This window comes from Dermacentor albipictus, chromosome 9 (assembly GCF_038994185.2).
Source record: "Dermacentor albipictus isolate Rhodes 1998 colony chromosome 9, USDA_Dalb.pri_finalv2, whole genome shotgun sequence".
In the NCBI taxonomy this organism is placed as follows: Eukaryota; Metazoa; Arthropoda; class Arachnida; order Ixodida; family Ixodidae; genus Dermacentor; species Dermacentor albipictus.
This window is the reverse complement of record NC_091829.1, coordinates 89,693,398-89,718,107: the sequence shown is the minus strand read 5'-3', so window position 1 is coordinate 89,718,107 and position 24,710 is coordinate 89,693,398. Positions and strand designations below refer to the sequence as shown.

At 48.0% G+C, this 24,710-nt stretch overlaps 2 protein-coding genes across 3 annotated transcripts in view; both read left to right on the top strand.

Annotated features, from left to right (window-relative positions):
- Nucleotides 1-17,029, top strand: part of LOC135908919 (uncharacterized) — a 27,908-nt gene extending 10,879 nt beyond the window's left edge. Inside the window, exons 4-9 of one of the 2 annotated variants that reach the window (XM_065440769.1) lie at nucleotides 1,886-2,145; nucleotides 6,880-7,058; nucleotides 8,945-9,069; nucleotides 10,495-10,626; nucleotides 14,263-14,504; nucleotides 16,249-17,029. In XM_065440769.1, the coding sequence (XP_065296841.1) occupies nucleotides 1,886-2,145; nucleotides 6,880-7,058; nucleotides 8,945-9,069; nucleotides 10,495-10,626; nucleotides 14,263-14,504; nucleotides 16,249-17,029 (1,719 nt within the window). The remainder of the gene's footprint in view (nucleotides 1-1,885; nucleotides 2,146-6,879; nucleotides 7,059-8,944; nucleotides 9,070-10,494; nucleotides 10,627-14,262; nucleotides 14,505-16,248) is intronic. The other variant, XM_065440770.1, reaches the window with a different exon arrangement.
- LOC135908918 (polycystin family receptor for egg jelly-like) lies at nucleotides 17,026-24,710 on the top strand. Its single transcript, XM_065440768.2, has 2 exons — nucleotides 17,026-17,207; nucleotides 21,061-24,710. The coding sequence occupies exons 1-2, from the start codon at nucleotides 17,034-17,036 to the stop codon at nucleotides 23,242-23,244; spliced, it is 2,358 nt and encodes a 785-aa protein (XP_065296840.1). The 5' UTR covers nucleotides 17,026-17,033; the 3' UTR covers nucleotides 23,245-24,710.

Here is a 24,710-nt window from a genome sequence, read left to right as displayed (position 1 = left end):
CTGCCAATGCTGCGAATTAGGAACAAGATCAGGGACAGGTATGTGACCCGTTTGTCGTGACACGGCATGGATGACGTACTTTTGAAGCAAGTGTGACAGTTTCGTCGAGTTGGTACATCTTGGCTTTAGATATGTGGCGCAGACAGACAAGTAAAAATACGAGGGCGAAGAGAGCGATTGATACTCGCGCATACTTACCTCCGTCTTTATTCAGAATGCAGCTCTTGGGCGCCCGTTCCTACGGCGAGCGCCGGCGTAACCGAGTGAACGAGCACGGCAAAAGATGACAAAATCGAACGCGGAGCGTAGCGGGGGATGAAAGACGCGAGGAGGAAAGCGGAGGAGGAGGGCGCAGCGAAACGGTGAGGAGGGAGGGAAGTAGAGGAGGAGGTTAAGGTGAAAGGGTGAGAAGAAAAACGTAGTGGGACGACGATGCCAACGAGATGGCGCCAGGATAGCGCGTCTTGCCTCGGAGGTCTGTCGGCAGCGGCTGCTGCGAATCGCGCCCACGCGTGATCTTCGCGCTGCCTCTCGCGATCGGCCGGTTAGCGAGGCAGTCGCCCGACACTCTGCTCCGTTTGAAACGCGTCACACGAAACAGATTTTTCACGCCAGTGAATCTATCGCAAAATGAAAACACGTATAGAGTTGCGCTCAAATTTCGTATTAGGGAGTATCTTAATCGTCGGTGAATTTTCGTCGTCGTTTTTCACGTGCGCGACGTGTATGAAGTCAAGATACACCATCTACAAGACGGATGCAGCAGAATGTTTTAAAGCTGTGTCTCGATTCTCCGGAATCCGGTGATCCTGGCGGATTCTGGATCACCTATTGGAAGATAAAGCAGAAATTTCATTGGAGTACGATGAAGGAAAGATATTTCACAATATACGAAAATCTTTTGCCAATGCGAAATCTGCAAGGGGAAGCTCAGAGCGTGTGGCAGCGTAATGGTTATCGCAAAACACCCTGACAGAGCCTTAAGACCGTCCAAGCTGATTTCGCTGAGCGCACAAAAATCGGACAAGGGGTGTTACTACGCCACTTTCCAACTGACCATTCATGAACACGCATGTAGGGCGACATACAGGTCTCAGTAAAAAAGATTTCAATAGTGTCATGACAATGCTTATCCGATAAACTAATCAAAGGATGTCAAAGGAATTGTTGCCGAGAATAGTTTTTAGAGGCGGTCGCATGAAGCGTTGGGCAAGTCAGAGGAATGTAGAGCTTTGTCTTGCGGCACCATGCCACGAGTTGCCAAGCGGTGCACTGCATGTACTCAACTCAGAATTCATAGAAGGCTGAATATGGGCCGTCGAAGCCGCTGTTAAACACCGCCATCGCTCATGCACAGCTGGCTTGGAGAGCCCACCTTAATTTTCTTAGCATGGCAGGTCAGAATGGCTTCCCGCCGGTCACCCGTAGGGAATTGCAGCGGTGTTGCAAAATGTGTTATTAGTGTGTTGGAAGGCCGAAAGAAGCCAAGAAATCAAAGCTTAAGACATGCAAGACCTCCACAAAGAGAAATCACGACCACCGCCATTCAGTGAAACTTTCACCGATTACAAACGTGCCGTAATATGTGCTTGTTCAGAGAAGTAGCGAATGATCAAACACTTGCTCCTATTAAAGGACTCTACACGGTAGTGAAGAAATGCCCAACAGCGAAGTATTTTGAAGACGCACTGATGTAAAGGACAGTGATGTAAGGTGTTAATAATGCTACGTCTGCGAACAACGTGGTGCTGCTGTATCAGGCCACGTGGGTTTACGAGAGAGGAAAAGGCCCGTGTAACGTACGTGTAAGAAAACTAAGAAAGGCTAACGTCAAACATTACTTGATAGTTGATGAAATTGGGTCCACGTCGGCGCGCGGTGGCAGGTGGATGGCCTGGGCCCGTGTGGACGTCCGCTCCCGGTGAGCGCACAGCGGCCCGCGGTCGTCTGGGTGCGCTCGGGAGTATCCGGGCACTGCAGCCGACCCCTGGTGGCGCGCACCGACGTGCAGTTCGTGGTGCTCTACAAGGGCGGGCCGCATCAAGCGCCGGTGGTCCAATGCAGCGGCAGCACGGGTCCACCCGAATCGTGCGCGCAGGGGAATTCGCCGCCCGACTGCACCTACAAGGTCACCGTCAAAAAGAGGTAGGCCCGAATAGGTGCACTTTGCGAAGACTCTGCCTCCCGTGCAAGCCCAGCCTTGCCAGTGCCAAGGTGATTCAACCGCTATGGTTTGAAGTCGACAAAGACAACGTCTTCTTAAGCTAGCTGGGATGAAAATGAGGCGTATTCTCAGTGCGCACGTCACTCTATTCGCGTCATCCCTCGCGCGAGGGAAGTCAGAGGAGTGTCGGAGCGCTTAAATATTTTGACTGCACTTTCTTGGGGATCAGCCAACGCCTTCTGGATAGCGGGTCTGTGCCCTCTACTTTGTGCCGGTATGCTACTTGGACCGAAATGTCCATTGCGAAGCACCGAGCGTGACGAAAGCGGTGACGTGGAAGTCATCGCGGCTTACTTGGGAGCGTCCCCACTATATTGTAAGGCAGTCGGGCAAGATAGCATGACGTCATGTATCGAAGTGCACAGGAGTCGTGCTATCTATGAGGCGTTGGATCAGCCCCCTTTATAACACTGTAATAAGTTTATGATCGGCTCACGAAACACAATAGAAAAAAAGGTATAGCCCGTATGAAAAAGTGGGGTCAACTCGGTAAGAAAGACATTGTGTATAGGAAAAGATCGCCGCCCGAGGACTCCGTGCAGATGGTTGAAGCTCAAATGTACGGCCTCGGTGTTTACCTCTGGGTTAATCCCCACGGTTCATTAAACGACGGCTTGGTAGGTTGCCGGATCCTCGGTACGCAGTTGCTGCTTGCGTTTGGCTGCACGAGCCTGTTCTTGTGCACGGGCTGCAGCATCGGCACGGCATAGACGAGCTAGTTCCCGATTTTTGCTCGCGCACTTGCCGATCGAAAGCTGCCTGCTCCTCAGGAGTACGTATGGCGCGTGGTCTACCCTGTTCGAAGCCGGCAGCGCACGCGCTCGGCTGCGACGGGGAGCAGCGATTACACTACGGGCGCAGCCAATCGCGCGCCTTGCTCTCTCTTTGTCCGCGCATGCGCATGAAGATACGCCGGAAAAGATTTCGGCGTACAGGTGACAGATGGATGGCCGAATCGCCTATGCATATACAGTTTTGACGTAAAAACGTAGCCTACGCGTTCGTGCACATCACCATAACGTTGTTTCGGTTCATTGAAACTGCAGCCTGTCTTAGAGAGTCCCAATGGTGGTTCAACTCTTTTAACGGCTTCTGTATACGGGAGTTTTCGGGCAGACGGCAGCGGAGTTGCGCGGAATTCCACCACATCACTAGTTCGCTTAGAAGACAGCCGCTGTACACTGGACGGTGCGTAGGCTGCGTGGTTTTTCCGCATTAATGTTTGGAGTAAACATACACTGTTTACTGGAATGGCACTCGACGGGGTAACTGTAAGGTTGAACACTTCGTACGTGCAATTAGTCCAGAGTCATATGCCCTGTCGCTAATAATATGGTCCCTAAGGTGACGTGGACTCCGATCCAAGTGAACGAGCCAAAATTGCGCCGATCTCGCACAAACTGCAAACGGTGCAAAACAAAACTATGCGTATTGGTTAGCCTTGAATTGAGGCGTTTCACTCTGCGAGAATGCACGTCCACACCAGCGGGGAACACGCGCTGGAGTGCAGCAACATTTTCGTGCCGTGGAGCGAGTGGGTCTCAGATCATTTTGTTCTGTTTTCGGAATACCTCTCGCCGCCGATTGGCCAGACAAATGAGGAGCCGTCGATTCAGTCGATTCAACCATGCTGATCACAGCTGTAGTGATAACTGCTGAAGGGCGAGCATGTCACGTGCTTGTCAAAGACGACCAGCCATGCAAATGCTGGCGTGGTTTGCAGCGAGCGTGTTTTTTTTTTTTCGCAAAGTTTTCAGCTATGGTAGCCGTGCCTTAGAATAGTGTTGAGCGCAGTTTTGGGAAGCCTGAGGTGCTTGGGGATAGGTATAGGGAAACGCTTCACCCAAAATTTGTGACAATGTCACATTTTGCGCGGCACACAAACGTAGAGCATCCTAGCGAGCGCGAAGAGGGTCGAATGGTTCAGTCCTGTCGACCTTGTATTGCCTCCTTTTCCCGCACAGCTGCATGCACACGCCTCTAGGCCTTGAGGCGACATTCTTGGTGCGTGTGGGTATTGTTTTTTTTTTTTTTCATCGGGACCAAACTTTGCGCTTCTGCTGTTCAGATGGCACCCGTATACGATACGCAGGCGGGGCCACCTCCTACGTGCATTAGCGGCTTAGTGCACATGACGCCGGTGTGAATGCAATGGCACTTGATCTCTACAAAACGAAATACAGTACTACGGAGGGAACATGGGGAACAAGTGCTGCTCGTAGCAACTTTACTTACCCCAACCTGCCTTAAAACAAAAGCAGCAGTAGAGTGGAAACACAGCTTTCCAAATTGCTTACAATTCAAAAACAAGCATCGCAGATGAAGAAACGAAATAAGCTGTATAAAAAAAGAAAGATAAGAAAAAAAGCACATCTGAATGCACTTCCCAGTCTTGGATGATAGCATGCAACTCGCATACGAGAGAAAGAAAATTAGAAAAGTGAGGAGGACAACAAAACACAATATCAATTTTATTAGCCAAAAGATTATTTCGTAATCGAGGTAGCCTAGATCACAATATTTGGGATCCACAATTAGTGCGCAATTCGGGTACGAGCTGATACTCTGGATTTCTTGTATTATAGGCAGCTTTGTGTTGCTTCAAGTTAGCCACACGAGTGGTGTAGTTTATACTCCTTTTCGGCAGATTTTTCGTACGCACGTACTAAACGATACTTTAAATGGGCGTTTACTTTCGGTGTCATCAGCTATGAAAAAAAGCGTCTGATGGAAAATCCCATGCTTTGTTGCAAATGGCGCGAAGAGCATTCTTTTGCAGAATGTGCAATTTGTTTATATTAGTTTCAGAAGTCGCACCCCAGACGAAGGAACAAGAATTTACAAGGCTCAGAAAAACGTGAATTCTGTATTAAGTATTTATTAAAACGAAGAAGGCAGTTTAGGAAATAAGGGTTTCCAATGGTTTCTGAAAGCTTACTAGCAAGAAAATGTGGCAATGCCAAGTTATGGAGAGATCAAAAAATGCCTCTAAATATTTTGCCGAATTTGCAAATTCAATTTTAGCGTGGTTCATTACTGAAGCTTCCTCGAAAGTAATTTCCATGTTCTTAGAGCGAAACAAAACCACTAAACCTTTTTCCGAATTTATTGTAAAACGGTTATCAAGTGACCATGTGTGAACTTCATTCGAAACTGCATTAGCTCTTGTAATCAATTAGGCAGATCCGCTAGATGAAAACAATAAGGTAGTGTCATCGGTATGGAATATAAATAGCGCGTACCACCATCAATGTTCACTCTATCGTTACCAAAAAATCTAAAAGAACGGGCCCTAGAATATTACCCTACAGTACACCTACATTGGCCGACCGAACTTGGGACTTAACATTATTTATTCGTGCGAACTATCTATGACAATTGCAATGCTGTGTATACCGTAGTGCTTTAGCTCACTAAGCAACAGATCATCATATATAGAATCAAACCAATCAATCGATCAACCAGTCAATCAATCTGTTTATTTCCGTCTTTCGTGTACACGATGCAACGAAAATAGGGGGCGAGATAAAAAGTTTATTCGTCCTTGCTTGACTAAGCTCTGGCCACCTGTACATGGAATCAAATTTCTTTGATATGTAGACAAATACTAGCAGTATTACCAAACGTTGCTCAAAATTGTTTATAATAATTTCTTTTTCTTCATGCAAAGCAAGTGTATTGTCAACTTGGCTCTGTCAAATGTGTCTGTCAATCCTGGCCAGTCGCGGCGTGTCGTACAGCCGTAGTGAAAACTGCCACAGTCGCAGAAACGTTGTGATGACGTAGCTCTGCTTCGGTTGTCTATGTCTGAAACCTACGCTGCGGAATGAAACCTTCTCATCGGGACCAGCCCACTTTCTATGGACAACCTCAGGTTACCCACGCGCGTTATTTTGAAAGGGAGCAGCGCAATTAATGACTTACAGGCGCTTGTCCTCCATGTCGTCTGTTCTCATCGAGGGTAAATTTTCAGGCGCAAGAAAAGCAATCTTGCCAAGCAGTTGCGACGCTGCTTTTGCCAACACTTGGGTTAGATGACGAGTTGCATGACTTGACGAAGTCTATGACTTTTCCCACAAGTACGATATGAACCGGTGCATATATGTTATTGATGTCAGTGTCCTCATTTGTTCAGATTGCGAGGCCTACTCCATTTTACAGGCAGCACCACCGCACGATATACCTATATTATTGCTGGTCTCGACCATTAGGCAACAGCAAAACTGTCACATGCGCGAAAAGTGGTGGCTGAGAACTCGCACGAAGCGTGCTCCCTTATTTGTCGCGTCTCTTTTTTCTCCTCGCACTATTACCCAATGACCGCGAATCCAGTACAACGCGCCAACATTTTCCGTTCACAAACAACGCCGCTCTCGACTGCGCTGCCGTTTCGTTCGCTTCAGAAGGAGCTGTCATGCGTGGCATGCTAAAAACACTGAGAAATTTGTACCGATAACTGATACTCATCGTGTCCTCGTCGGCCTTGTAGGACGCTTACAACGAAACGTCTGAAGCTCGGTTCAATGCGCGAAACACGCAGCTCAGCACGACAACCGTACGAAGGTTGTCTCGATGTCGTATACCGTAGACACGCGCGTTCGGCGACCCCGAAGCACCGCCTCATTGGTTGAAGACGTTTCTCTTCTGCGTCGCAGCTGCCTGCGCCAGGGCGAGACAGCCAAGGTGGTGCTGCGCCAGATGTGGCGCGGCAAGACAGACGTGCTGATCGAGGCTCTGGCCGTCGGCTACCTGACAGCGAGCAGCAGCGCCCTGCACGCCTCCATCGACGGCGCGCCGCTGGTCGCCCTGTCCGACGTCGAGACGCTGGTCCTCAGTGAGTGACTCGATACGAGGCGTATGTAATCAGTGCACGCGATGAAATATACGCGATACAAAATGCGGCGCCATGCGGATAACGTCTGCTTGTGGCTCCTCTTATAAACGCGTCACCGCTGTACACTCCAAAAAGTGAAGCGATTGAAAGTCGAGCCGCAAGCGAATGGGGCCAGAAATCGGTTTGAATGCAGCAACGGCTTCTTATTGGCTGCTTCCGGCGTGCGAATCGAATGTCACGGTAAACGAAGTGTTCGCCGTAGTTTTATGTAATCCCAAGCCGCAATGTTGCGATATCGGCAGTGTAAATATTGGGGCGAATTCAAAATTTTCAGGAAACTCCAAAAATATCAGGATGACATGGACAGTGATTTCTTGTGCAAATACCATGGCCACATGTCGTGTACTACCAAGAAATTGCTGCTTCAGTTTTTTTTTAAATCCAGGGATTACTACGCTGGCGCTCGCCTCCACAACGGCCAGCGTAGTTACCAGTGACTCCAAAACAACGCTTCATAACATCGCTAAGGCAGGGGTCTCGAAAGAGGCGTTAAGCATCCTAACTTTCGCGGGGACCGTGACGTTCATATCATATGGACGCCCGCCATCTCCCTCCCGGGCAACGAAACTGCACACACCAAACGCGGGTCCCCAGTGCGGAGAGAGACCGCATGGCCAAATATAATCGAATCACCAAACATTACAGTTCAGGAAGTCAGTATTACCCGCCCTCCCACCACGCTCCTCATTGACTAAGCAGCAGGCGACAACATGGCGCCTACTACAAACAGCTTCCCAAATCCCATCGGTTATCATCAGTGTTACCCAGAACTCTATTCAGATAAATGTAAAAAGTGTAATCAGCGGACGGACCCAACACATAATCTTGGCTTTCGCCAACATACTGCTGGGGCCAAACGACACATATACGAACGCGGAGCAGGGCAATACAGCGGTGCTAAGCTCAGACAGTGAGGGGCACCTACAAGTCATCAGACAAGCTGAAGATGCCTCTATATATCGGACCCAAGGGCTCCTAGCCGGAATTTAAAGGAGGGGAGATAAACTACTCTTTCGCTTGCCGTGTTGAACTATAAGTTGTTTCATCATCATCCAGGGGTGCTCTTAATACAGCTAGGATAACTTTGGAATCGCAATTTACTCTTGGAAAACTTTGGAGGGTGTCTTTTAGAATATGTTTTCTCAAACGAATTCGCAGTTTTTTGATGCACTTGCATTTAACGTATGGTTATGTGCCCGCAAATGGGAATTTCTCAGATATTATTTATTTCTGAGAATATTTAGGCAAGCTTAGGAAAATTGCAGGCGCAAGTAGGAATCAGCTAGCTCAAAACATTGGTAATTGGAAATTACCGAATTCACAGTCATACATGCGCACGCACGCATGCATGCACAAACCCACCCACACACACAAACAGAGAGATGCCCTATATGCGTTATGATGCGGCACCATAAATATATATGATACGGTAAGTTCATGCTTTTCTTTCCACTACTTTCATTTTGCGATTTAAAAGAAACAAAGGCAAAATGGCTATTAAGAAGCCTTCATTCGAGTTTTGTAACAAGTACGAATGAAGCGTAAATTAAAATTTGATTTACTTTGTTTTATGTCTCATCGACATGAGGGTGTGAGAAAAAAAAAGAAACCCGCCATATGGGCAGGTCGACGTGCTCTCACACTCGCACGCAAGCAAGTGAGCATACGTATGTAAAAGCCGCGCGGGAACGAGAGTACGACGAATCGTGCCTGGACAACAGTGGTCAGTGCGTGTGCTAATTGTTTGTCAACCCTTCTGTGCTGCATAGAAATTTGCTGCTTGGTTGTAAACCAATATTTCATCGGTTCCGTTTTGTTTCTTCCAGACGGCAGTGGTTCTCGTCACCTAGAGAAGCCAGGTCAAGCACTGGCATTTAGTTGGAGCTGCGACAAATGCGACAAGAACGAATCCCTATACCAAGCATTCATCAAGAAGCAACTGGACCAGGAGGTAGCTGCTGTCATGAAGTGGGCGGTCATGCTGTTGAAAGGGACACTCAAGGATAATATTAGGTCGGGCTAGATTTAAACGTCGAATTTAGTTCTGTAATAACGAATTCGTGTTTCGTAATGAAAAGAGAGCGCGAAAATTATCAAAACGAAACAACATCGGAGTGGCGCCACTTGTTGTGAACTCTATTCCCTCTCATACGTGACGTCAGCACTGACTAATTCGAATATAGCGGTAGACTAGCAGGTTACGTGGAGGTTGCGTCAACTGATTCGTTTTGCGCGGGTGGTTCAAATTGAAGAACAGCAATGGAGCCATCGGCGGCAATTTTATATTGAATTATACAGAAAACGATGACGACTCCTAAGGCAAGACGAGCAAACTATCCATCTGGCCCGAATTCATTTCTTTAGCGTCCCTTTCACTGAGACGATGCTCATAGGGCCCCAAGATGTTCACGTCGAGTGTGATGGATGCGCACCATGCAGTTACTCCTAATTGTAGCTGCTTTTACAAAGGGAATGGCCACAAATTTACAGTAAATATGCACAGTCTATTGCTAAGCACATGGACAAGAAAACGATCTTTGCCGGGTGTTTGTATCGCATGTTTTATTTCTATGGCGAAAAAAATGATATCGTTCTCTAGAAATTTGTGGCCGGCATGAGCAGCGAGAACAACGAAATTGATTCAGTCCAGCACCGTACAGTATTCTCATATATTTCGTGCTTTAACGTTATTGGTGAGAACACCCGAACGTAGAATATGAACAAAGTAAATTCTTGCGTCTTTCGAGACTTGAAGTACTGGTTAACAGATTGGGGGCAATGTTCTTGCAATCTAAAAGCAGTAGCATGTGAACAGCGTATAAATGGCAGCACGTATATGTCATTCCAAAGCCTGTACTTTTGACCACCATTAACTATATCAATTGGTACAAGAAGACAGAAGTTAACTGTTGTTTGTACTGCTTGTATAGCAGTCCACTCATCTACTGCATTTCGACCATTGGCTTACGATTGGGCGACCTGGCTACAGCAATGACATATTTTAATTTTTTGTTTTTAACAGACAAACTGTAGGCAATGATATGATAGTCACGATGTGCTATGCAGCTAAAGAAACTTACAAAAACGCGTTTTTAAGTTATAAGAATGTTCACATTAAGAACGAATGCCTAAAAAAGGTACTATAGACGTACCTTTTGTGGTCGAGATTGCGAACTCTGTTTTTTTGAACGTGCTTTCTTTGTTCTATGCTTCAACCTGCCCATTATTGTGACTTGAGCAAGAAAGTAGGAAATGTTGAGAGCGCTCACTCTGTGACTCCATGCGAGTACAACTGTCACAGTGCACATGCCATAAATTCGTAGGCACATGTTTTGTGGAATAAACAAGTATAAGCAAACTTTCTGTATCTCCGCAGGTTATCGAGATCACGGACGAGCTGCAGTATGGCTCGACTCAAATACTCAACATCACGCTTCGCGTGAGCAGTGATAGCGACAACGACAGCGCCACAATCCGCGTGCGCGTTCCCGGAGATCAGGACGACATGGTGCGAACACATCCTCAGTGTTTTGCGCTGGCGGCCGGCGCTTAGTCCTCATACCGCCTGGCACTGGCGACGCTGTTAAGGGGCAGCCAGTTTTTTTACGGCACTATAAGTAGTTGTGAGCTGACAACTGGGCTATTGCTGTAACATGAAGCTCGAATAAAATACGAAAAAAAACAGAAATGTCGCCATTACGAAACTTATTGTGGGCAACACACAGGGACGAAGAATAGAAGAAACACAAGGACGAGCGCTTTCTAACAACTGATTTTATTTTTGAAGAACGACCTGCTTATATACCCACAGATCTGCGCGATCTAGTCAAACAGAGCATGCCTATAGCGCATATAATACACACAGATCTGCGCGATCAAGTCAAGAGAGCACATCTACGGTGCATATACCACTTGTGATAAAAAACAAAGACGTGGACAAAGCCACCCGGTCAACATAAGAACAGCAAGGTGCATGAAACATCCACTTACGATAAAATGCATTAAAGATGTGATGATAGAAGTGAATTTTCTTTATCCAACAATGAAACCGATGGATGGCTGATGCATCTTTCTTTTTGTTTTTCAATCCAGTGTGCTTCTACAATTTCTCTCGTGGTTCGATTCCTGTTCCTATACAAAAATTGGAGGACGCTTAAGCTTCGCCTTCAAGAGTGGGACGCGACAGCGTTCCCGTCGACCCGCCAAGGGGTATAAGACAGTGCGCTACGGCACAGCGATCACTTACGATGCACCCCGCATCGGACTTAGCGCCCACCTATCACGCGGTGAGCGTCGAGCAACGCAGCGTTCGGCGCGGCAACGAAACGTGCGCCTGAGCGAACGGAACGAACCAAAGAACTCGGTGTCTCGGAGGGGAAACGATCTACGCCAGCCAAACGTCGTGATCGGCACGGGCAGAGAGATAGATAGTAATCTAAACCGGGAGCACGGCGAAGCGTCGTCAGGGGAGAGGGAGTCCCGCGACGCGCCTGGCAGCGGTCCCAATGCGCGCGCGGCGCGCCTCCTGTCGGGGCAGCGCCGTACATTGAGAGGAGGGGGTCTTCTGTGTTTGCCGCAAGATGGCTCTGCGTGTGCGGAAAGCGCAGAAGAAAGGCAGCGGAAACGCACTTCGCAACTCGTGTAATTGTGACTTCTGTACGTTACATGTTCATAATTACCGATATACACCGCAGTATAACTTTCCACGGCTCGTTTCGAAGGCAACACCGCATTCACTAGAGGCGCGTTTGCACCGCTTGGAAGCATCGAACTCGTGGCTGAGTGGTAGCGTCTCCGTCTCACACTCCGGAGACCCTGGTTCGATTCCCACCGGGCCAATCTTGGAAGTTGCTTTTTATTTATGAAGCGCCTGCCGTGATTTATCGCTCACGGTCAACGCCGCAAACGCCGATGCCGACACCGACGCCGACGACACCGGCTTTTCTGCGACACGAGCTCCTTAACGCTATCGCGTTAAAATGTTGGTGCTACTCAGACAGGGGGAGCAATCATGTTCTTGGCAATGCATTGCCAAATGCGTGCTAGGGCGACCTTTCAGACTGGACAAGTGTTCCCTTAACCTGGTGTTAATGCATCTCGCAGTCTGCCCTGCGTACGCATGAACACACGTCATAGGGATCTGATATACAACGTTCATCGCGCAATCAACAAACTGGTTCTTGCGCGGATGTTTGACACTACATTCTTTCTTTGCATCATCCTTTCTTTCGAACTTATTTTTAACCTTAGAGCACACACTACCTATTTTGTTTTTCGCTGAAAATACCACCTTTACTGCGTAACTACCAGCCACCTTCTTAAGTCTGTGTGAAAGGCCATGCACATACGGAATCACTGAAATCTTGGAAATCACTGAAACATATATACAGGCAAAAGGTGTGTGCATCGGGTCAAAGGTAGCTCCCTACCTAAGTAGCATTTTTTTTGGGAAGCATAGACAGAGAGTTGGCCAAAAATTTAGAAGGTGTAGTAAATAAGGTATACAGATATGTCGATGAATACTTGATTTTAGGCTGTCATGTAGACAAGGGTGCCTTCAGGAATAGGGTTGTAGAAGCCTTCAATTGTCAGGACAAGGGTTTAACGTTTACTTCTAAAGTACCGGTAGATAACAAGCTACAATTTCTTGATGCCAAGTTAGAATTCCTGCCGGAACATGTATGTTGGTCATTTTCACCCCGACCTGGAAAACCGCTAATGAATTATGCCTCAAACCATTCCAGGCTTGTGAAGAATGGCGTAGTCATTTCGTGTTTCCGGTAAGCGTTGTTGAATTCATGTCACCACACTGTAAATAGTGCATTTTTTTAGCAAGTTGATAGGTTGAGAAAGGCTGGGTTCCCGCTCGCTGTGATGTTGGCGTCGTGCGAAAGGCTAATGAAAAAACTTAAACAGGATAAAGGACAAGGCAAATAGAATCAAAGGCAAAAGGATGCAGCTTCCAAGATTTTGGTGATTCCGTATGTACACGGCCTTTCACACAGACTTAAGAAGGTGGCTGGTAGTTACGCAGTCAAGGTGGTATTTTCAGCGAAAAACAAAAAAGGTAGTGTGTTCTCTAAGGTTAAAAATAAGTTCGAAAGAAAGGATGATGCAAAGAAAGAATGTAGTGTCAAACATCCGCGCAAGAACCAGTTTGTTGATTGCGCGATGAACGTTGTATATCAGATCCCTATGACGTGTGGTCATGTGTATGCAGGGCAGACTGCGAGATGCATTAACACCAGGTTAAGGGAACACTTGTCCAGTCTGAAAGGTCGCCCTAGCACGCATTTGGCAATGCATTGCCAAGAACATGATTGCTCCCCCTGTCTGAGTAGCACCAACATTTTGTATAGGAACAGTAATCGAACCACGAGAGAAATTGTAGAAGCACACTGGATTGAAAAACAAAAAGAAAGATGCATCAGCCATCCATCGGTTTCATTGTTGGATAAAGAAAATTCACTTCTATCATCACATCTGTAACGCATTTTATCGTAAGTGGATGTTTCATGCACCTTGCTGTTCTTATGTTGACCGGGTGGCTTTGTCCACGTCTTTGTTTTTTATCACAAGTGACATATGTACTGTAGATGTGCTCTCTTGACTTGATCGCGCAGATCTGTGTGTATTATATGCGCTATAGGCATGCTCTGTTTGACTAGATTGCGCAGATCTGTGGGTATATAAGAACGTGGTTCTTCAAAAATAAAACCAGTTGTTAGAAAGCGCTCGTCCTTGTGTTTCTTCTATTCTTCGTCCCTGTTTGTTGCGCACAATAAGTTTCAAGATGGATTTGTTGCAACTAGGCCTACTCGCAGTCTTGCTTCTGTTGCCATTAGTTGCATTTCAACGCCATAGGCAAAGGACAGGACGGCTCAACCGCTACTCTGCAAAAGCACTGAATTATTCGCAAGCAATGGCAGCACTGTAAGCTCACGCTCCTAGTTATGCAAACTAGTTTTCGTGCGTCACATAGAAGGCAAGCGCGTTAGGGTGCGAATGCCTATTTGGCTAGAGAACAGCCACGATGCAACATCCACGGTCACGGAATCCCGACGACGTTTACAAAAACAGCTTCACTTTTTTTTTAATGACTGCGAACGGGAATTTATTTACCTGTTGACGACGTGCTTCATAGATGGCGCTGTCCTGCCCTTGCTGCGAGTTCGGCGTTCTGAGCAGCGAGGACCTGGTGGTGGAGGCCCGGCCACAGCGCACCAAGTTGTGGAACACCAGCTACCCTCTGGTCACGTGGCAAATACGCGGACCCACGGCTCAGGACGCAGGCGTTCACCGCGTGCCACCCGGCTGCCTCGCCGAGCAGCGCGGGGCAGTGCTGCTGATGCCAGCCGGGTACATCACCAGGTCGGGACCGCACAAGTGAGCCCCCTTAACAAGGCATTATTGTTGCTGATGAGATTTGTATTGAAATTCACCTTCCTTTGAGCGCTGCGCTAAACTCAATCATGGGCTGTACTTTCTGCGGCAATGAATAAAGGAACTCGTGCGCGCGCAGGCATAGCAAGCGCAAGTAAGAGTGCTCCCCAAAAATGAAGTCCCGCGTTCTCATCCGGGTGAGCTTACGGCGGAGAAGAGGAAGAGAAGACAAACCACTTGTTTGCAATGACAAAATAAGGTGAAAAGATCGCTGAATGTTAGATTTGACTTATCCCTCTGCCTGTCTGTTTCGTTTCTGGGCAAAGTCGAAATCACCACACGTTCAAGCTACGCGGATTACGCGGAAGATGCACTGTTCCGATGAAGCTAAAGCGTTGTCCAACGTTGCCAGAATGCTTGTCGCAGATATGCAATTTCGGTAGCTCATCTGCACTGGTAGTTCTAAGGTTAATAAATAGATGTCACAAAGTTGTCGGCGAGTCTAGCACACGTCTATCTACACGTCAAGCATTTAAGGTTGCTAGCGCCTTTAGTACGCCTTAGCAGTTTCGTCCAGTTTTGTCACCTTCGATTCATTGACGCCTGCTTGTTGGCTGTATACCTATACTGAGAACGGTCATACAACGCCACAAAACAGCTTATTACACCATGCACAGCACACAATCAAGGTTCCACCTAAATTGAAAATTTGATGGTGTTTCCAACAGAAAAAAAAATGTATTGAATCGAAGAACATTAGATTCCAGCACCTAGTGGCAGCGTAACACCAACATACTGTACTGTACAAAATATTTTACTCAAGCTGCTTCTGCCTCTCACGCTCACTGCCACGCTCGCAGTTATTTTACATTTAGGGAAATATCGCTCTTGTCGAATAATGGAAATACACCTGCTGTTGCTTGAGGTGTAAATGTGTACGGTGCTTGCAGCATAATAGAGCGCGTGATATGGATTGCTACGAATAGATGGTGCATGTATCGTGAGGAAGTAGCTTAGGAATGGTGGGACTGGCTGGAATCACCTCCAGCCATATAACCTCGGTGACGGATCCGGTACATGACAGTATTAGAACATGTGAGCGTTTCAATTTTCTTACAGGTTGTCATATGCAAGACAACCTACATCAAAAAAGACAAAATGGTGACATCCACAGATTTCTTTTCAAGTAAACATGCCTTGCTGTCTTACCGACTACAACTTGAAAATTTCAATGTGTTCCGTAATTTAATAAGATAAAAATATTATTGGACAGTTTCGTTAATTAGGTGGTTACATATTTTGATTTATCGCGCAAGTAATGTCCACCTCTTCGAATGTACCAGCTCTAGCACGTCAATTGTGCTATCTACCACAGGCGATTATTAAAATTCTTTACCTTCCTCACAGAAACATCTGGCACTGTAACAAGTGATTGAAGAGTCAGTATCAATAGGTCATGCACACGGATGCACAGACAATTGGAAAATGCTCAAACTAAGTACAAAAACATGTACAACAGCTGCTCAGGTCCTTTCCGAGCAAACAAACTCAACAAGAACGACCTGGCACCCTGTCAACTGAGCGCGCATGCATAGGATGCGCATGCCATGCGGGAGGTAAGGGCCTCAGTTACACGGGGTGAGCATGTGAAACAAGAGCGAAAGATTGAGGTTAATTGCAGAAGTTATGCGATACTTTGCAAGCTATACGAGTCAATATTCAATTTAGTTTTAACGTGTCACTGCAGCATCACGGCGAGCGCTTGGAACCAGAGGCCCCAGGCGGAGGTCCATTTCGTTCTCACGCACGAGCTTTTCGAGGGCCAGGGTTTGAGAGAGCAGAGTGACCTCCCACCGACGAAAGGTCACTGCCAGGTGACTCCGAAGAAAGGCGTAGCCGTGAAGACCACCTTCCACGTCAGTTGCACAGGCTTCGCAGATCCCGACGGAGCCTCCCTCAGCTACGGCTTCTACTTCTGCAGTCACGCACCCAACAGGCTCAAGGACTTGGAGGGCGGACGCCCAAAGCCGTGGCATTCTTGCACGCACATAAAGTCTAGCCTCGACGACGGCACCTTTGCGGGTGTCCTGCCGGCTGGGAACTCGACGGTGGCCACCACCGACTGCTCTGTGGTCGTGGTCGTCAACGACAACGTCGGGCAGTACGTCTACGACCTGCTAGCAGTGACCATGGAAATCGGCTCTTGCAGCGACATCACGCTGGAGACCGTCGATGACTACGCCAGGCAAAGCCAGCAGAACAGCCCCGACGCCATACTCTCGTACATCAAGAGTTCCGCCATGTTGTTCAACTCGGAGTTTTACAAACGATGCAGCCGTCCCGGCAGAACCGCTGGGACCAAAAATTTGAGCCGCGACGCTGACGTCTTCGACGACTACATCGGCTATCTGAAGAACAGCCCCGTGACCACTGAGAACGAACTTCACAATGCGATCAGCGTCCTCCAGGTGCTCATCCCAGACAACGACTCCACCACGACAAAAAAACTTCACAGATGCGGTGATTGAGCTCATGGATGACTATGCCAGTGCCTTCTCCAAGCTGACTTCAATTGAGAGCAACTGGAGGATCGCGGACCTAACTGCCACCATTGGGGCAGAACTTATTGATGGACTGACCGCACTGCTTGACCTCAAGGCCCCTACCCCTCAGGAACTACCAGTAGAAGTACCAGGCGATTTTCATGTAAGTGGTGTGGCTTGCCTTAGACGGCAGACATTAAATAGCAATGGTCAGTTTGAAGGCAGGCAAAAGCAATTGAGGAATCGCTTTAGCGCACTCTTTCAACAAAGCACATATATATGGGTCGCGTAATGTCCTGTTGCATGGGCGCTTGCCGTCTTTGAACACGTGACCGCGCAACCATTGAGTGTGTTCTGGCTTCCCTTTCACATACGGTAAACTATTTTTCCTTATGATTTAGTACTTAGAACAAAGTCTGCAGTGAATCAAAACATTTTTTTTTTATTTCCTGACCTCGAGTCAACATGGGAAAATGTGTCTACAAAGAAGACGCATTGTCGGGTCATTATCACAAATACAAGCGCAGTCCACTGCGACAACGCGTACGTACAAGCTTCGTTCGGTTGTCTCTTCCTGTTTCTTTCTTGATTTTGGATTTGCCTCACAGAAACTCATTTATTTTAGAAGGGGCACTGCCTACAGAAATCAGGAATTCTAGCTCTCGCTTATTCGTTCTGCAGGGTAATTGAACATCGCATAGTTTCCAGAAGATACTTCTTTCACGTGAAGCATGCCACAGTTTGCGTCATATGTGCAACATGTTATTCTATACAGTCAAAAAAGGTGGCACAGGCCAGTCACGATTTCGCTGCAATTATATCATTCAACTTCACTGGCACCTCCTGAGTGAACTAAGTTGCCCTAAGGGTGCGTCGTATGGCGTCGGAGCCGGCAGCGCCATCTCTTGGCTCTCCGAAATGTAACCGCCGTAAACAGTCCGCCGCCGGGCGGTAGAAAACTCGCGCAATAATAGCGCAATGCCATAGCACATAAGCTAGCGCGCGGCAGGTAAGGATAACCCATTTTAAGTTGCGCTAGTAAACGTCATGCATTATATATGTCACAGTGACTTCACCCCTACACGGAATTCTCTCTGTCGAGCACAACTGTACTGAAGAAAGACGGCAAGTGTATAGATATTATTAGTAGCGACAGCACCTCAGTTTCAGCACAGAAGCTTTGCTTGCAGTGAAGTTGTCAATTAAAAAACAAAAAAAGAAAAAAATCCTTCTTAACGACGCATGACGTAGTGGGTGATGAGTGTACTCCTTCTCGGCTCGGAGCGGCGACCCAGTATGCCGCCGCGTAATCCACTGCTCATGGATAGGTTCATTTCACTGTCATTCCAACTATTCGTACGATAGCTGCGCATAACAAGCATCATTAAGCATGAGGGCGCTTAACGATCCACTTTACAGCCCTGAAGTGGTTGTTGCCCCTTCTTGTAGGCAAAGCCATCTTTGGAGCTATCAGATTAATTTGGCGTGCGTCGGATTTGGGTACCTTGCCAGTCCTGGCTATTTGGCTCTCGTCAAATCAGACATTTTGAGGCCTTCTAAGTGCACGTAGGACCAGACGCACGTACATACAAACAAAGGCGTCACATTGAAGCTTAGAACAAAAAAAAAACCGCACCAAGTTATGGTTGAGCTTTGTACAGAAAAGTATTGTTTCGTAACTGGCGGAAGTACGGAATGACGCACAGATGCGCTCGTTAATTCAAACTACGCGCATAATGCCGTAACCGCATACGTGGCTTTACTCAACTAAAAAAAATGGCCCGAACCCAGAGGCTGTGCAGTCTCAAAAATTGGAGGACGCTTAAGCTTCGCCTTCAAGAGTGGAACGCGACAGCGTTCCCGTCGACCCGCCAAGGGGTGTAAGACAGTGGGCGACGGCGCAGCGACTACGCGTCCCGCATTCGACGCGGTGAGCGTCGAGCAGCGCCGCGTTCGGCGCGGCAACGAAATGTGCGCCTGAGCAAGCGACGCACGCCTGAGCCTTGGAGCTCGTTTCTAAGCCAACACCGCATTCACTAGAGACGCTTTTGTACCGCTTCGAAGCATCGAACTCGTGGCTGAGTGGGGTCAGCCGTACCAACTTGTTTCGTCCTGTTCGACATGGTGGTCTTGGATTGTCGCATTTGTTCTTACGACAGATTGTTTCTCGTTTTGTCTTCTTACGAGATCAAAGTGATACATTCTTGCGTACGATGATCCAGATCCGTTTGAAAAGCGTTTTGCCTGAATTTATTGTGTCTAGTGCACAGCCTGTACACTACCGGCTTAAAGGCTACTTGCGAGAGGTAGTCGACTCCCTTCGAATATTAAAAGCTCGGTTTTCCCTTCAGTACCTGAGCACAGTAACAAGAAAGAAACTTTACAAGGATTTAGTTGACGTTATGATGCCAGTGCCATTGTACCGAATGAAATACTATGGAGGCCCAGGACACGATGTTTTAAAAAGAGTTAAAAAGATGCCAGTGAGAGCAAGCGTAAAGTCGTTCTTCTTTAAATTGCATACATCTACCCTTCCGGTCAAAACATGGATAGCCGACAAAGGAATATCTGTGCCACGGACGACCAACTGTGCGCTATGTAACAAGCCGGAGACCATTGAGCACGCTTTCATTGAGTGCTGGGATGCAATTTTTTATTGGGATATCTTGCAAAGAACTCTTAAAAAGGAACTGCCGATAACAGCACAGGGTATACGTTTCCTGCCGGTAGACAGCCATCAGGGCTTTCCGTATGACATGATAATGCTCCTGGGCCTCCATAGTCTTTGGAAGACACGGATGGCGGTAACGCACGCCGATGTGAATGCGCGCCCAGCGCGAGAAAATTTTGTTGAAAGCATTATTTTCATACGTGAGATATATCGTGTACAGGCAGATCCGCCTGACTGGTTGGGTAATCTTGATGAATTAGTGAATTTCAAGAAATTTTAGCTTGTCACGTTGGTCCAAGTAGTCCAACGTGTTTTTATGTATGTCATTTTGTGAATAAAGAAAAGAAAACTCGTGGCTGAGTGGTAGAGTCTCCGTCTCACACTCCGGAGACCCTGGTTCGATTCCCACCCAGCCCATGTTGCAAGTTGTTTTTTATTCATGAAGTGCCTGCTGGGATTTATCGCTCACGGCCGACGCCGACGACACCGGCTTTTCTGCGACACGAGCTCCTTAACGCTGTCGCGTTAAAATTTCCCCGGAAAGTATATAGTGCAGTTTAACCACCAAACCACATGGTACACTAGTCGGCCAAAAAAAGACCTTTCCTTTCTTGGATGTCAACCGCTGTTGACTCGCCGTTTTATTTTCAACCTACAGGGCGTCGTCCTCTTTCACAACGTCATGGGCCCCTCAATGAGCGAGGTCGCAGATTCACTGACAAGTGCTTGCCAAACAGCATCATAGGTGCACAAAACACACATAGTTCTGTCATCACTACGCTTTTCACATGCCTACAGACGAAATGGTCATTAAAGGGCGCGTTCATACATCCGACGTGTCAGCATCGTGTACCAAGATACCATGCATTGTGAATGTGCCGCGAAAGTCAATTTATACTCATTTCAACTGATTCCTTGCCCAGTGCCCAAACATTAAGCAGGTCGCTTCTGCTCCTCCATTTGAAATGGCTGTGGTAAACTCGAAACTTGCTGTTTATTCAAACGTCAAAGCTACAAGTTTTCTAAGGAGCGATACCAATCATTAAGAACGGTTAAGAACGGTTAGTACGGCGTTGTGTATCTCACAACGTGCAGGTTTAGGCTTGTGTGGGGGATTTAAAATGAAATTGGAAAATTCCTGTAAAGAGAAAACCGACAAAACATTGAAAATTCGACACCCGCATAAGTATGTCACGTGTACGCAAATTTTCTACCTGCTGCCCATAAAATTTTATTAGCAATGCTGTTGAGGTAAAAGGCAACCGTTAAATAGAAATGCTTTTCACAAGAACGGGAAACAGCGTTGTGCGGAACTTATAGCTCATGTTTATTATTTCTTTTTCAGCCCGATTCCGAGTGCGGAACTGTGGCGAAGCTGGTTCACAGTGTGGCCCGAGTAGCCGCGGGTGTGTCACGCGTGGTGGACACCGAGCAGAACGACGCGAAAATCAACGCCAGGGACTACGAAGTGTGGATTCGAGAGTCTCAAAGGCGAGGCTTCCTCGGCACATCCGGCGGCAGCAGGGTTCGCGTCGAAGGCAGCGTCGACGCGCAAACGGCCATAGTGTTCCCGTCTAATCCATTTCGATGTCACGAGACGGCAAAGCTGATAAACACCCAGGTTGTAGGCGTCGAGGCGGCACGAGGCCCCGCAGAAACTCCCTTCAGCGTCCGTGTTCCTACGGAGAGCTACTTGAAAAGGCCAACACCACTCGACTGGGACGGACACGCGGGCACCTACGAAACATCGTTCTCAAACGTTTCCATGCACGTGATTAACGTGACCGAAGCAGGCGTGTTCTTGAAGATCGACGTGTTCACCTTCGACGCCCAAACAAGATTTATAACCGCCGTCGTCTCTGGTCGACGTCCATCCAGGTTGGACTTCCTCGAGCAGAACAGGTTTCATCTTGCAAGCAACGTGCCGCACGAGAACCGAATCGAATTTGTCCAGAAGCCTGCCCTGGTCACGGTGGCTGTTATACCGCTTACTAACAGTGCGAAAGCCAGGTTACTTGACCCGTATCGCAGGAGGGGCGACGAGAACGGCAGCGCGACTTACACGATGAAGTCGCACTTCTACAGCTGCCTTTTCTGGAACAACACGGAACAAGCGTACTCGAGTTCAGGATGCCGCGTTCTCGCGGATTCTGACGAACAGTTTGTTCACTGCGCTTGCGAGCACAACTCCATTTTCGCGGGCGGATTGTTCATCGCTCCGCACCCGATCGACTTCACCGATTTGGGCTTCCTTCTGTTGACCATGTCGAGCAACGTCGTGATGACCGTAATTATATCAGCGGTGTGGCTCGTCTATTTGCTGGTCATGGTGTGGGCCGCGAAGCAAGACGCGCTAGACGAAGGCGCCGCGGGCATAGAGTACCTCGCAGAGAACGAGCAGGACGATGCGTTTGGCTATCTGGTATCTGTCTACACGTGGTTCCTCAAGGGCTCTGGGACCACGAGCCGAGTGCTTCTCGTTGTCCACGGGTCTGACGATGAATCCCGTGAAGTGGTCCTTCGCGACGGCGCGCGAAACCCATTGGCGCTTCAGGCCGGTGGCCGAGACTGGTACTTTCTAAGCCATCCGTCAAGCCTTGGAGATGTTGAGGTCATTTCTTTGACCCTGGAGCTGAAGGGCTACGAGAGCTCCTGGCACTTGAGTACAGTTGTCGTGAGGGACCTTCAAACGGCCTCACAGGTGGTTTTCATCGTCGACGACGTGCTGACTCCGGACGCATACAAAGGAGCTTCGACCTTTACCCTCCACGTTGCCGACGAGGGGAGTCTTCGCAACCCGTGGCGAATCTTCACCGCCAGAATCATCCGCTACTTTCGTGAGGAGCACCTCATCTTCAGCATTTTCAGCCGCTTGCCGACCAGCAATTTCACTCGCAAGCAGCGTGCCTCGCTGGCCCTGCTGCTCGTCACCACGGGCATGATGGTGAGCCTCATGTTCTACGGCCTGGACGCCGACGAAGAGGAATACTTCAACTGGCGTATCTTCTACACACTACTCGAGTTACCAACGCGGCGGGAGCTCGTCATTGCCCTGCAGTCAACAATCCTCGTCACGCCATTCGCATTCCTGGTCGTCTTTCTCTTAGAGAAGTCCCGGCCACTGGCATTTCGACGAAAGCCTACAGTGCCCAAGGTGTACGTCGAAGACGTAGTGGAAGACTGGGTTCACGACACGGACACGTCTACCAATTCAGCCAAAACGGGAAAGGTGCCCAGGGAGCGTCTGACGAGCAATGTGCAGCTGCCGCTGTTCCCAACCTGGGTCTCCGTATTCGCCTGGCTCCTCTGTTTGTCAGCTTCCCTGGTCGCCTCGGTGCTCGTCATACTCTACGGCTTGACGTACGGTTACCGTCGAAGTCTGTCGTGGGTGCGCTGCAACTTCATCAACATGCTCCTGGGTGAATTTGTGGTGAGCCCGCTGAAGATCCTGTGCCTTTCGGCAGTCATGGCTTGCGTGCTGAAGGCGCCTGTAGAGATGGAGAATATACCGGTGCGCTTTATCGAATAGTCGCTACAATCGATTTTTGGGAGTGATTTGGACTCAAGATTTCAGAATACCGCCTGTTGCGAATCATGTGACCCTGCTGGAATCACGGATCGTTCTTTCCCTCGATTCGCCTTTTACTGTGCGCTAGGCAAACCCTCAATGGAGTAGCATGCATTGTCTTCGCTTGAACACACACTTTACGAACGTTTCGATATTTGAATGTGCTGCACTATTGCCGAAGTAGGCATGGCTAAGCTCAATCTGTGGACACGCAACATATTCGTTTGGACTTGAGACAGTCGCACAACTCATGCGCTACACCGCATTACGGACAGCAATATTGGTGACAAAATTATGCATATCTTGGCTGGCAATAATAAAGTATACTGATTTAAATGTTCCTAGGGGCTGCGCTAGAAGGAGACTGCGAGACCTTTGCCTCCAACTAAATGACCATTTATTGCGAGAGTGACATCATGTTAGGACAAAGTAAATTGATAAATAAAAGGCAGGGAGGTTAACCAGGACTCAGCCCCATTGGCTACCCTTTATTGGGAAGGAAAGAGGGCAGGAAACGATTAGGAGAAGTAGCGAAAGTCCACTGCGGATATCGACGACGTGGTAGCAGTTTTCTGCTATATATTACTGATGGTCACTCATACGGGATCACAGGCGGCCACTCAATCCGGTACCTTTCCAAGTTCGCAGCAGCGCTTTTGTGGCCTTTGGTAGCTGCGCCATGCGAGGTGATGGTCCCAAGAACTTGTCCAAGGTGAACGGTTTCCTATCTAACTGATTTATAGCTGTGCAGAGGTCGTCTTCCATTTTTAAAAGATGGGCAGTAGCGCAGTAGATGTTCTACTGTGTCCTCGACACCACAGGCATTGCACTCGACGCTATCAGCCACATCAATCATACAATTTTACGCATTGGTGAATGCAACACCCAAGCGTAAGCGGTACAACATTGTTTCCTCACTTCGCAGGAGTCAGCCAATGTGCGACTTGCTATAGTGCAGACGAAAGAGAACGCATATTAATCACGTTCGACAGAACGAACAGACGACAGCGAACCATAACCGTCTGGGGAGTTGTAAATGCTGCACTTTTTTCGATATGCTTACGTTATAAAAAAACAGTGCGATCGCACAATTATGTAAAACGTGTGGTAACTGAATTTATCTTTCTAGGTTTCCAGTTGAGCGCCCAAGAACGCAAACTCATTAACCTATGGTGCTAGCACCACTTCTGTTTTATTCGTCCTCAAATCTTGTCAGAAACAACAAAGGTGTTCCACTTTCACCTGCATTATTTGACGCAAGCTTCTTGGAGCTCTCTTAAGTGCAACTCACATTAGTTGTTAGCAATGTTTGGTGAGGAGTACCGAGTAAGTAGGGCTATCTGCCACTTCGCGACTCACAAGAAAGTGCCCATTTTATGAAGAAGGTAAATGACATGTGTTGCTAATAAATTATCCTGTCTTCACAA